This window comes from Convolutriloba macropyga, unplaced genomic scaffold, assembly GCF_964194025.1.
Source record: "Convolutriloba macropyga unplaced genomic scaffold, txConMacr16.3 SCAFFOLD_3199, whole genome shotgun sequence".
Lineage (NCBI taxonomy): Eukaryota > Metazoa > Xenacoelomorpha > Acoela > Convolutidae > Convolutriloba > Convolutriloba macropyga.
In genome coordinates, this window is record NW_027449635.1 from 14,465 (window position 1) to 27,604 (window position 13,140).

The window sequence follows — 13,140 nt, forward strand, 5'->3', positions numbered from 1 at the left end:
GCAATGCATAGAACGCAATGGGGGCATGACAAAGTAGATAATCGCAATTAGCTGTGTTGTATCACTTTAACAAGATGCAATTTCCATACTTACCAGCTACATGTAGGAATGGCCCATGATCAGTGAACTAAACTTTTCACAATCAACCACAAAAGTCTTGGCATTACATATATCACCCAAAACAATTCTCGAGCCTACAACATGACGAGATGGGCACTTGATTACAATTCTTACATGGTCACCGCTTGGTGCATTGCAGTTATACGCTAGGGAGATCCGAGCATGCAACACATAGGGCCCCACCAATGAGGGGGTGTGTTATGCGATATTTTCTAAATCCAGAGTACTACCTTGGATTTTGGGGTAGTTGTATATTGCATGTGCAGTTGACAACGTGCATCAATGGCCCCCAAAATCTGAGAGGGGGAAGGATGTAGCATGCGATTTGTCATGAAGTCGTCCATTTGGACAATGTCGCCCATTATGGTGGCATCTTATGCATATTCTTGAGAGGGATAGACAATTTGCTACGTTTTAAGGCATTTTTCTTGCTGTAATGGGTATGGCACACACCCATCAAGCCAAATCAAGTCGAAACTTGCATGTGCATACTGCCTACGACTGTAGGAATCTAGAATGCCATGCTTTAGCACGGGAAAACGCGGCATAGAGCATGGACATGGGTCCGACATTTGGGGAACTTGCCGTTTTTCCAGATACAGGGCGAAAATAAGTGAATATGCCAAGATTTCTCCCTCGCTCTAGGGAGAGTGTTTTGGCTTGAGGCCCGGGGGATGTGGACTACACATAGGGCACAACCTCCCCCAAAATTGGGAGGTCTATTCGCGCATGTAGCTGCACACACTACACGGTCAAGCGAATCAGAGGGCTAAAAATGCCCCCAGAAAAAACCCAAAAAAATAGCAGGGCTTGTCAGAGCGAGCCAGAAGTATTTTTAAAATGATCAGACCCCAACAATTATGGGGCCCGCCCATCATTGTGCCCCCCCCCTTGGCGATTTATATCTTTTTTAGCGGTGGGAGATAAGGGCCGTGACAGTCCCCAAAACCCAGGTCGACGGGGCCTGGCTTGCCAACGCCCCCGTCCACACAGTTCTCGCGCGCAATAGGCATGTCCTTCAATCCCAAGCCTCCTCCAACCTCATTGGAGGGTTGCCACACCATATCCTCAGCCTCCTTCAGCTCCTCGGGTGCCCTGGCGGTGCCTACGGTAAACCCATGGTGATATATGTGTCATATAGGTGCCATCCGTGAGTGAGCGTACGGTAATTATCGAGAAACATACTATCAATACCGGCCCTAAATAGGGTTACTAGGGCTTTAAACCCTGATTCTCTTAACATTTGGGGTCTAAGCTTTGCAATGGTCCGCCATTTGCACAATTTGGCCCACAACTTGCTCTGTACTGAAAATATATGCCTGTTTCGTACAAAATCGTGTCAAGACTTTTGTGGTTGATAGTAGTCTACTACTACTAACTAACTAATAATCTCAGCGAAGCGTTGGGTTTTGGGGAGTAGGTAGGTACTACTGCTCAAAGCGCAGCGCGTACGAGTAGCGATTAGTGGTATCGCTCGTACGAAGGAACTTGCTATACGTTCAATTTAGGTGTTTCCGTACAAGTACTCGTGAGTAAACAGTAATGATGCTTATTGTAATGAAGGAAAACCTAAAAAAAATTGCTTTATTGATTTGCCTCAGAAAAACTCGATATTAGTAGTTAGAATGGTAAATACCAATAGCGAGTTTACCCAAACCAAAAGCAGCAGCCCTTAAAAAATTGCTTTCTTGGTTTGGATACAAGTGAACTCGCTGTTAGTTTACCCCTTCGGGGTTGTTGGGGTGTTTATTTGTGTGTTCGTGTGTGTGTCCGTCCGTCCGTTCGTCCGTTCGTCCGTTCGTCCGTTCGTCCGTTCGTCCGTTCGTCCGTGCGCATGCACATGCAAGTTCGTACACGTGGTCGTACTTGCAATACTATTTCGTGTGGCGGGCGTATGAGTTATTCTGTATTCCGCTGATTCCGTGGGTCTGAATCGGGTGGTGATCGGACAGTACGAAAAGATTAAAATTCCGTGGGTCCTGGTGGGTCTGAAAAAGAAGTAGGTAGGTAGTAGGTACCTACGAGTAGGGTACTCGTACCTACTCTCATTTATTATTAAAGGTATTATCAACTATCAAGGTTAAAAAAGGTTATTCTGTATTCGGCTGATTCCGGGCGTGGGTCTGAATCATGGGTGGTGAAAAAGAAATGGGTGGCGAATCCCGGGGGTGAAGAAAAAAATGGATGGCAAATTATATTTGGCGGCGGCGGTGGGCGGTGGCCGCGGTGGCGGTGGCGGTCATATGGCGGTGGCGGTGGCAATTATTTTATAGCGGTCACGGCGGTGGCGGTGGCGGCATGGCGGTGGTACAGTGATGGGGAGTCTTCAGTTGTTCAGACTTCAGTGTTGGCGGGCGGGTGGGTGTATAATGTATTGGGGGTGTCATGGGGTGGACGTAGGGTCTCGGACATTGTCCTTCCACGTACTATCCGCTTCTCTCTTACCTTAACTTATTTGTGCTCCCACGGCAAACCCCCTCCCTCTGTCCTTTTCTGCCTGTCCCTGTCTCATGGGGATTGATTTAATTATGAGGCATTCATGTTCATACCATACAAACGACATGTAGGACGTATCTTGCGCCCCGCCAGACGCCCGCGCCTGTGTGTGTGTGTGTGTGTGTGTGCGTGCGTGCGTGCGTGCGTGCGTTTGTGTGTGTGTTTGTGTGTGTGTGTGTGTGTGTGTGCGTGTGCGACGTGCGTGCGTGCGTTACTGTGTGTGTGCGTGTAAGTGTGCGCGTGTCATGTGACTACTGCGCGCGCTTGCGTGTGCGTATATGTATGTGTATGTGTATGTGTGTTTATACGTGTGTGTGTGTGTGTGTGTGTGTGTGTGTGCGTGCTCTGCACCGCGTATACGGTCAACTGAATGTGTACTACTACTAGTAATACATAGCTCGTAGCTTACTTATTATCTCTATAGTCGTGGTATCTGTACTCTGCCCGTTCACCCCCGAACCCGAAGGGGTTCGTCGCGAAGCGACTTCTATAGTTAGAAGTTAGACTGTTACATAATAGTGGCGAGTGTATTCAAACCGAAGAAGCAATTTTCGTTAATCTGATGTCATGATTTTGTAGTACGTAGGTAGGTACAGGAGAAGGGTAAGCCAGGAGTAGGTAGGTAGGTACCCTAGGTAGGTAGGTAAGTGGCTTAGTACCTGGGGCAGTACTCTTTTGGAGGTACCAGTAGGAGTTAGGTAGGCCTACCGTATTTACCAGTACTATAGGTACCAGTACTGTAGGACTATCGTACTCGTAGGTAGGTAGGCGAGTACCTGTGCCCTATACCTAGGGCTACGGTAAGTAGGTACTCGCCTTTGGCCTTGGCTCTGGCCCCCCTGTAACGATCCCCTCATAGGGGTACGGTAGGTAGGAATACTTTAACCCTGCACGACCTAAAACCCAATGACTTCGCGCAGTGCAACTGCCCAAGTTCCATATTAAGGTGTGAATGTGTATCTCAAGACTTAATTATCAATAATTAGAGTACCGTTGAACAGAAACCGTTGAACACTTGCTCATTGACAGCCCGCGCTGGTAGGACCTGAGGGATGTGTTGTGGGCAGCAATCGGCCCTCACACCACTAGCTTGCTCCACCGAGTGGCCCCCTCCTCTACAAGGCTATAGACCCTCCTCTTGGGCGGGGGCTTCAATAATCTCCTAGACGACGTGCCTAGAGAACTATCCGGAGCAATGCTCCTTATAGACCTTTGGACCCGCGCCCTCCCCGACATTGCCACGTATATTCTGCGCTTGTCACACGTTAGGATGGATGTATTACGTCAGAAGGGACTAGCTCCATCTCATTCTCTCTCTCGAACGGGCCGACGCCCTCACGGGTAGGGTTTACCTTCCTTGCTAAGCGCCGGGACACGACATAAACGGGGCATTTTAGTGGGTTAAACTCCCACACTACCCTTGATCGGCAACCCTTGACTCAGTGGGGTCCTATCGTGATTGGGTGGTTGCCTACCCCCAAGGCCAGTCTCTGCTTAGCGACGTCTGGTCTTCGAGACTCGAATCTCGGCTCGAAACAGTGGGGCAGGGGTTTTTCGATCCACCTTCTCCCGGGGGTGAAAAAAAAAGAGTACTGTAGCCCTGCACAACCCAAAACGTCCCAGCTTCGTCGATTAACTGCTCAAGTCCGGTATTACCTACTGGCTACTTTGCATGGTAGGGTACCTACGTACGGTACCTACCTAGTGGGAGTTACTACTTACTAGTACTCGTGTCGTACGAACATGAGGGTAGGGAGCGGGGGCCAGATTTGTTCCTAACTAATTATTATAGACAGTTTTCGCAAGGAAATAACAAGAAACATGTTCGTGAGGATTACGAATTATACCAAGATGCAGTCCGGATTAGGTTCCTGTACCTAAAACATATCTTCCTCATTCTGGGAGCGAAACACGACAAAATATACGGAAACAGTAGATGGACGCGGATGCTCGTACGAGTAAATAGAGATAGTACTTTAAACAGTATATAGAAACGTACCAAATGTCTCGAATTAGGAGCACATGCCTATCTATGATCATTGATCAGGTCCCCTCTCCCTAGTCCCTACCGTACCTACTGGGTACCTACACGCCGGGTGTACTCGTACTCGTATCTGTAGCTGTAATCTCTCTCTCTCTCTACTCGTACGAGTACAGTAGAGGAGCACTCATGCCAGCGACCACGTGGGCAGCCGGCAGAATATGTGTGCATGATCACTGATCTCCGTACGAGTACTCGACACTGATACATGTACGATCGAGTACAGTATCGCTATTGTTTTTTTTTTTTCCACCCCCGGGAGAAGGTGGGTCGAAAAACCCCTGCCCCACTCTTTTGCAGTCGCTATTGTACTGTACTATACATACTGTTAGTTAGGCCCCACTCCGCATGAAGATAAATATAAATTTTCGTATCTCTCGTACCCGTATTCGTACGGACCACTGCAGCGTATCGCTGGAATCCTCAAGCAACGTAACTTCAGAAAAGATTGTGTCGTTCAACTAATTTTTTATCATTCTGTATCAAAAATTTGAACGAATTTTATCTTTCCGTACGAAATTAGCTTATATCTGCACAATTCAGATAAATAGGGCCTGATTTATCTGAAGGTGCACGCTCCGATAAATTTACCAGGCGGATACAGTAGGATACAGTTATCGGTACTCGGCTAAATTGTAGGCCCGGGATAAATCCGAGTACCGCATTAACTACTAAATACGAGTACGGTACCGGCACTCTCATTTTATCCCCCATGCGGAGTGGGGCCTTAGAGAGCTAGCGCTACGAGTACACTAGGCAGTACCAGCGTACAGTAGTACTCGTACGAGTAAGTACGTAGGGGATACCCTACCATCATGACAATCGTTCCAGAACAATACACGTGGGTGGGCTGTCCCTACCACGCTTCCTTGATCTGTAGCAACTTGGTGTCAACCCCCCTCCGCCCTGCCCCCCCCCCCCCCCCCCCCCCCATCCTTTTCAGGACCGCTCCCCAACTCTCTCCTTAGGGCCCCCTTCTCAGACTTAAATTTTGGATGATTGGTGCCTCAGTTAGCTGCTGGCTGCTCCTGAGACCAGGCCACAGACCCTTCTTGAAAGATACTGAGTTACTTAAGGCTTCCAGAAAGGGGCCGCTAAGACTACAAGCCAATCCGCAGCTACTGAACATTTCAAGTAGTCCAGTGTGTGTTTCCCCCAATCCTGAACACCGTACTGAATTTCTGCTGCAGCTGGGAGTAAGGTCTGCAAATGTGAAAGCCATAGTAGGAACTGTGGCCATAAGTGTAGGATATGAGGATGGGAAGTATTGGTTGGCAGTGCAAGTGATGGCGCGTCTCCCATGCGGCGACTGACCTGCGCCATGATACTGTTCACTTTGATGCTTTCCTGACACAAATCCTGATGTACCGCAGTAATGTGGGACAGTGTACGACATACAAGTCGCCGCAACATACAACGTTGCCTACCAGCACTGTATAATGATTTTGTGAGGCAAACTGACACTTGACCTGACACACTAGCGCTGCGCTCATATGCTGGGGTTGGCAAAGGGCACACAGCTGCACATTGTTTCTGATGCTCTCTCCCAGCCATGTAGTTGAATTTGTACTGTCTAGATATGTCAGGCTCAGCAGATTTCCCTTCGCATATATAGCTCTGGGTGGGCTCTGCGTCGGGTGGTGCCGAGAAACCGTCGTCGAATGAGCCTTGGAAAGTGACTCTAAGCAGCCACAACGATGGTGAATGGCAGACAGGGTACCGATCTAGACCTTCGCCAACTTTGTGGGTGGGCTGAGGCAATCCATCGCGGCACAAATCTGTAAGCAAGTGCCGAGGCTGCGTATCAGGAACAGGCGTGAGCGTGCACAAAAGCAAGGTGACACAAGATGACTCAGTATGGCAGGCGGTGGTCAAAATGAAGGGATTCCAAGAGAGCAGCTCCGGCCTTTCAAGTTCGATTGTTGCAAAGATAGCCATGGGGGTTGTTAACACTGTGGGCGCGTATATGCCAAGCCGTCATTCAGTGTTTGGGCGAAGAGCCTGGCCATACAGTCAGGGAATTGCCCTTTTATGTGACAACAGCTGACGTGTGGACAAAAAAGAGGCTCTGCATGTTGTGTGCCTGTCTAATTGCTGCAGAGCTCAATGCACTGACACATCCTATTATGTATGGGCCTACTGAGCTTCTGGTAGGCTATCCTTGCTCCTGGACCTTCCAGGGCCGCCTCGGGTCTGCTGCACATGCTCCGCTGCTACTTGCCGCACAAACGTCGGAAGCCCCATGCGAGAGCCATGACCGGTTTTCTTCGACTCCAACTCGTCTTGCATTGCACTTGCAACCTACATACATTCCGCCAAAATCAACACGCAACCACAACCGCTCAGGTCGGATACCCTGAGCGCCTTACCCTTCCAAGCGGGTGTGAGTTCCACAGTGTGTACCATTATCAATTGAATCCATGCATCAAGAGTGTGGCGTACCTGTCGGGGGTCGCCATTCGCTTCACCATTTTTGGCCCTCTCATTCACCTTCAAAATGAAGTTCTTAATTTCGTGGTATCGAGTCCTATATGATCTGTACTGGTTGGGCACTAGCTTCTTCAGAGGCTTCTGCCCATCCATCCCGGTCTCCCATCTGTCATACAGCTCCGTGATCTGTGAGGCACAATCCAGATGTAGGGACCAAGCGTGTCAGAAAAGTGGAAACGGGGGGGGTGTCAGTGTCAGGCTTTTGTGTGCATCTCGCTGGCGGGGGCCGTACCGTTGATATATCCCGTAGGAATGGCAGAGGGCAGTCCCCACGGTCTTCCCCATCAATTTCTGCTGGCCTCTTTCCAAGCACAGTGTCTGCATTGACAGAATGCACTGGGCCAGGCTGGGCAAGCACAGAGGAGGCATCGTGCCCGGTCTGCAGAAGTTGGATGCCCTGATAACCCATGCCTGCCCACGTTGCACCATCAAGGCCAGGGAGACCGGTATCCTGTGTGCCTCCTGGCCCTGCCACCAAGCCTGGAATTGATGGTCTATGGTTGCCAGTGGATGTGGGGGTGCCGTGGTTCAGAGGCTGAAATTGGGCCATCACGTCATTTCCCATCAACGGCATTGACAGCTGCTGGGCTTGAGCCGCGGGCCGCTGGCTCTGGCATGCAATCGGGAGATTCTTCCACTGTTGCTTAGCTGCGATCCACAAGTACGGTCAGTGGCCCTGGGGATGAGAATGTGCAATATTCCAGATGTCTCGCATGCCACATGTGTGCAGACTCAGAGTCACCGGGGGAGACCCGGGAAATTACATCGGGCAAGTGCCCCTGTGTGTGTGTGTGTGTGTGTTGTGTGATATGCTCATGCGTACCTGTGCAAACCATGTGGTTGCTCTCTCCCGTTTTAGGAGGCAGATAGTCCGAAGCCCCCTTGACACCCACCAGGAGAACCTTCTCTCGCTCCGAGGATTCAGGTCCGGACGAAGAATCCACCAAGACATCATAGAGCACGTCATCCTTTAGGACGAGACTGCCTTCAAAAGTGATTGAGACAGCCCTAATGACATCCGGCTGTGTGGGTGGGGGCGCCAAAACTGTATATCAGCAACACTGTGAAGACACCCTGGGCAGTGCTACTATGATGTACCATGCGACACCAGGGGTTCGTCTCACGAGAGGGGGGATCAACACGATGAGGGATGATGCCTCACAGTGTGATGGTTTCGGCGGGCTGCCTGGTTACACTGCACGTGGCTGGGGATGTGATCACTGCCGCTTGGGTTGTCGTTGAGACAGTGCACGAGAGACGAGATAGCGCAGGCGAGACGAGATGCAGTGGCGGAGGTGAAAGCTGTGGCTCAGCTTCAAGCATCACCTGAGGACTGTTCCCCTCATCATCGTCCAGAAGCTCAGAGGAGACAGCAGCCCAGAAGCGTTTGGTGAGTACTGGCAGGATGTCTGCCACAGTGGTGTCTGGCTCTATCCAAGTGCTCACTGGAGTGACGTTGTCGAAGTAGAGTCCGCTGAGTTTATCCACGTAGGCTGACTTAACACGAATTTTATTGGCCATTTTACCCGCTTGGTCTCGGACGCGAACCTGCGCGATCAATGCACCAGCGGGGCGGCATGCGCTGACAATTTCAGCCCCGTATCGCAGTGCTTATCGCCAGAAGTTACGCGGCCAAATCGAGCAGGAAGGAAACAGTGAAGGACCGAGCAAAGTGAAAGAAGCCCTCGAGTCGGCCGGCCAAACGGAGGAGCCCAGGGCAGGCCAGACCGTTGGGTGCCAGCACGACTCGATGTGCCAGGACACAAGCTGGTGGAAGATTGGGTGATGGATACGGCAAATCTACGTTGCAGACGGGGTGGGCGAGACATGGGAGGGCGAGAGCGCAGCGTCGTCCCAGAGAGTGGCTGGCGGGCGTTGGGGGGCCGTCCTCGAGGCTCTGCAGAGGACAACGATGATCTCTCCAGCGGTTGGGGCAACCCAGCTACAGTGAGTCGAAAATGAAGGGATGGACTTTGTGGAATGAGAGAACGGAGGGGGCAGGGAAGCAAGGAGGCGACAGAGAACAGTTTTTCCGTCAGGGAAGGCTGTAATCACCTCAGGCGCGAGAAGCGCCGCTGTCATACGGGAATGACAAGAGAGCGCTCCGCCCAGTGGAGGGGGACCCTGGGGGGGCGGGGGGGAAGCAGGGCGCTGTCTCCAGGTCCTGCCCTTGATTGCAGTGGTACGCTCAGGTTCGAACGATTCCAGACCGAATCACAGAGAAGTCCAGCCGAAGCTCATCATCGTCATCATCGCTGCTGCCATGATTTCACACTTCTGCTCAGGGATGGGACCGATCGAAGGCGGCAGTGAAGGATTCGAGGTGGGACTTGGGGTTCTGCAGAGATGTACGAGTACGACAGTGCCGGGCAGCCCGCGCGAGCTCTGGCTGTACGCAAAGCATGCAGTGCAGGCCGGCCGGTTGACAAGCGGATGCCGGCGACCTGCCGCTGCCACTACCCAGCCGGTGCGCAAGCACAAGGGAGCAGAGACTTCTCGGAGTTGAAAGGCTGCACTGTCCGAATATCGTGCCTGGCCCGTCAGACAGGGCTCAGGGCAGGAAACCGGTCACCGGCAACAGTTCCGCTGTGGCGGCGTGAAGCCAGTTTGCCAACGGCTGGCGGACGGCTTTACCGCTCATCCGGCCACCCTGACGGCCCTGGCTTTCAAGGGTGCGTACGGCCTGGCCAGTAAAAGGAATAAGGATATCCCTGGGGTACCCTACGCGCCTATCGGGTGGCAGTTGTTGCCACCCCGGCGGGAATCTTGGATTATACCGTACGAGTACTACACTAGTACTGTGTACTGATACTGTGTTCGCGTAGTATACACCATACTATAGTACTACAGTAGTACTCTCCTTCTTTATAATTGGAAAGACTGGTATAATAAATAGTAGTGAAGTAGGTACTTGTCTGGTTTAGGTTTCACCATGTGATATCAAGGGGTGAGCGACCAAAAAAATCGACAAGAGGAAAGTGCACGTAATGCTTGGAATCTGCACGAATCTTTGGAATACAAACATTGTTACACACTATTATAATGTACATACTATATTGTTGGTACAGACACGGGGAGGGGGAGGGGGGGAAGGGAGGGCCTCAGGTTTCCGACTGCGAGGGGTTTCCCCTCGCGCCCTCGCGACTCGCCTCGCCTCGCCTCGTCTCGCCTCTCGATAGTCGTGTCTCGCCTCGCCTCGAGGTTGCGGCTGCCGTTGCGGTTACGGTTGCGGTTCTCAGGTTGCGGTTGCGGTTCCGTTATGTGCTACGATGCGTTTCCCGGAAATATATACTAGTAGCGCTACCTCACCCTTCCCCCCGCCCGGCCGGCCGGCAGGATCCTGACTGCCGGCCAGTGCCCACCCATATCATGTTGACTCGGACTATCCTAGGATTGTACACTAGTATGTTTTCACGGGCAATTCCTGCGATTCTATCGTGTCCGTGTATATTCCTTGCATATTCCACGGGTTCCTTACATTCTATACCTGTGGTACACTTTCCCATTTCCTTAACTACGTATCCCGACTCCCGGCTCCATACGTTGTGTGTGTGTGTGTGTGTGTGTGTGTATCATCAGGGGCAATTTGTGAGGCTTAAGCCTCTGATGTCCCTAAAATTGACTTACAGATGGAAGTATCTCTCGACTCTCTCTCTCTCTCTCTCTCTCTCTCTCTCATCGAGTGGCTGTGGCCGACTACTCTATCATGGTCAATTCTGGCCGGGCCGAAGTATTGCTAAACCGGGGGAAGTGTTGAAACACCGCTACTCTAGTCCAAATAACACATCGCTCTTTCGTTCAAATGTACGGGCCCATGCATAGGGACGGGGGCGCTCACTTAAACCACGGTCCGAAGTCTCACTGACGTTCTCTTTTTTTTAATGGGGCTTCATGAAATGATAATATGCAGTGTAACAGCAATTGATTTTACAGTAATGGCACACGCTACTACGAGTACGACTGAGGATACTGGATTGTACGAGTACTGGTACTCCTCTAGCTAGTAGCTACGAGTACGAGTACAAGTATCACATAGCTGAGGAGATTCCTACTTTGCCAAATCCACGGATATCCTGGATTTACCCCGAAATACGCAAATCTAGCATTTTACATGGGTGCCGCTCGGCCGCCGTAAACACCGTGAAACCGCAGGTCCGCGGCTCACGTCGCCGCGGGCAACGCGGACGGCACGTCCACCACCCGGACAGCTCGATGTCAATCCCAGGACCTGTCGTGGGCTTGTGCGATGCCTGGGGGTGGCTGTCGGCGATCGGTGTGTTCGACGGTCGGTGTGTTCGGTGTGCTGTCGGTGTGTTCGACGATGTCCGATGGGGGCCGTCGTCAAAACCTATACAATTTGTAGGCAAATCCTATAACTGTAGTTAAATCCTATAGTACGAGCAGTAAAATCACGAATACGGAATTTATAATTGTAGTCAAATCCTTTAGTACGCGGAGCTGTAAATGTACGAATACCGTACGTCGCATGTCAAATCGGCTCCAGATCCCCTACAGGTCATGACTACAGTTTTTGAATGGTTTTGCTACACCTCGCGGCCCACTTGCGCTCGTCAAGTCCGGCCTCGGCCATGAGAAGCTTCGCGGTGTCATACGCCCACGTCGAGATGTTGTCGAGGATCGACGGTCCCTCCTCATGGCCCTTGCTCCATTTGTAGATGTCGTGCATCTTGTCGTCCGGCTACAAAATGCGGGGGTCTTGGGAGCCACCGAGGGGAACCCGCAAGCCAAATGCAACTAGATGCAAAGTCAGAAGCACACAGAAGCGGTCAGAAGCAGCCAGACACAGTCAGAAGTACACAGGTGCAATTACAATCCAGACAAAATAAGACAGAAGCAGTCGGATGCAGTAGGATGCAACCAGAAGCAGTCGGATGCAGTCGGATCCAGTAGGGATGCAGCCAGAAGGAGTCGGCGGAATGGTCTTGCTCAAAAATGGTTTTGGACTATTTCAAAAATAAGACTTAGGGTTTAGGGTTAAGGTGTTTAGAAGCTTAGGGTTTAGAATTTTTAGGGTGTTTCAGGGTTTAGGGTGTTAGGGTGTTTAGGTTTGTAGGGTTATTTTAGGCATTTGGAGACTTTTAGGGTTGTTAGGGTCTTACTCAAAAATGCACTCGGATGCAGGTCGGATGCAACTAGAAGTAGTCGGATGCAGTGGGGATGCAGATAGAAGCAGTCAGATGCAGTAGGATGCAGCCTGAAGCAGTCGGATGCAGTCGGATCCAGTGGGGGTGCAGCCAGAAGCAGTCGGATGCAGTCGGATGCAGTCGGATGCAGTCGGATGCAATGGGGATGCAGCCAGAAGCAATCGGATGCAGTCAGATGCAGTCGGTCGGATGCAGGCAGAAGCACACATAGGGTCCCCACAGGGTCACACCTTCCCGTCAGCAGGGTCACAGCAGCTGCCCCCCCCTCGGAGGCAGTATCCGAGATCATTTATACGATGCCCCGGCTCCTTCTCCTCCTCCTCCTCCTCCTCCTCCTCCTCGGACTCAGTCCCCCCCCTCGGACTCAAGCTCCTCCTCGGACTCGGGCTCCTCCTCCACAGCAGGTACACTGGACGGCCCTGCCTCCGGAGCTCGCTTGGCATGTTCCGCATCCTTCTTGATGCGAAACACCTAAGCCTATTTTGGCAATTTTTGCATCATCCGGCGCACTATTCGTATTTTTTACAGCTCGTACTATCGAAAATGACAGCAACTATCGGAAATGATAGCAACTACAGAAAATGACTACAAATTGTATTGGTATTGCCTACAATCCCATGTCCGATGATGGCCGCCACTGCCTAGGACACATACGGCAGTTGGACCCCCAACCATATTTCGAAAAGGGCCAACCATACCTAGTTGGCGCGCACTCTAGGGCACGGCGGCGGCCATCGGACAACGTCGGACACATGCTGACGGCCACCGCCAGCCATCGCACCAGCCCACGACAGGTCCTGGGGTTGACATCGAGCTGTCCGGGTGGTG

At 51.5% G+C, this 13,140-nt stretch overlaps 1 protein-coding gene across 1 annotated transcript; it reads right to left on the reverse strand.

Moving 5' to 3' along the window:
* Window positions 1-6,588: 6,588 nt before the first annotated feature.
* On the reverse strand, window positions 6,589-9,687 carry LOC142355207 (uncharacterized). The gene is made up of 6 exons (XM_075407440.1): window positions 9,203-9,687; window positions 8,474-8,695; window positions 7,971-8,169; window positions 7,380-7,795; window positions 7,100-7,273; window positions 6,589-6,958 (listed from the first exon to the last, which is right to left on the reverse strand). Exons 1-6 carry the CDS (start codon window positions 9,227-9,229, stop codon window positions 6,794-6,796), a joined length of 1,203 nt encoding a protein of 400 aa, XP_075263555.1. The 5' UTR covers window positions 9,230-9,687; the 3' UTR covers window positions 6,589-6,793.
* Window positions 9,688-13,140: the final 3,453 nt, after the last annotated feature.

What these genes read in the sequence shown, in the direction of transcription:
- LOC142355207 (XM_075407440.1), bottom strand. Translation starts at nt 9,229, where the DNA reads ATGACAGCGGCGCTTCTCGCGCCTGAG. An exon ending in ATGAGGGGAACAGTCCTCAG is followed by an intron (nt 8,170 to 8,473) that starts GTGATGCTTGAA and finishes CCACCCACACAG; the next exon opens with CCGGATGTCATTAGGGCTGT. An exon ending in CAACCACATGGTTTGCACAG is followed by an intron (nt 7,796 to 7,970) that starts GTACGCATGAGC and finishes TGTGGATCGCAG; the next exon opens with CTAAGCAACAGTGGAAGAAT.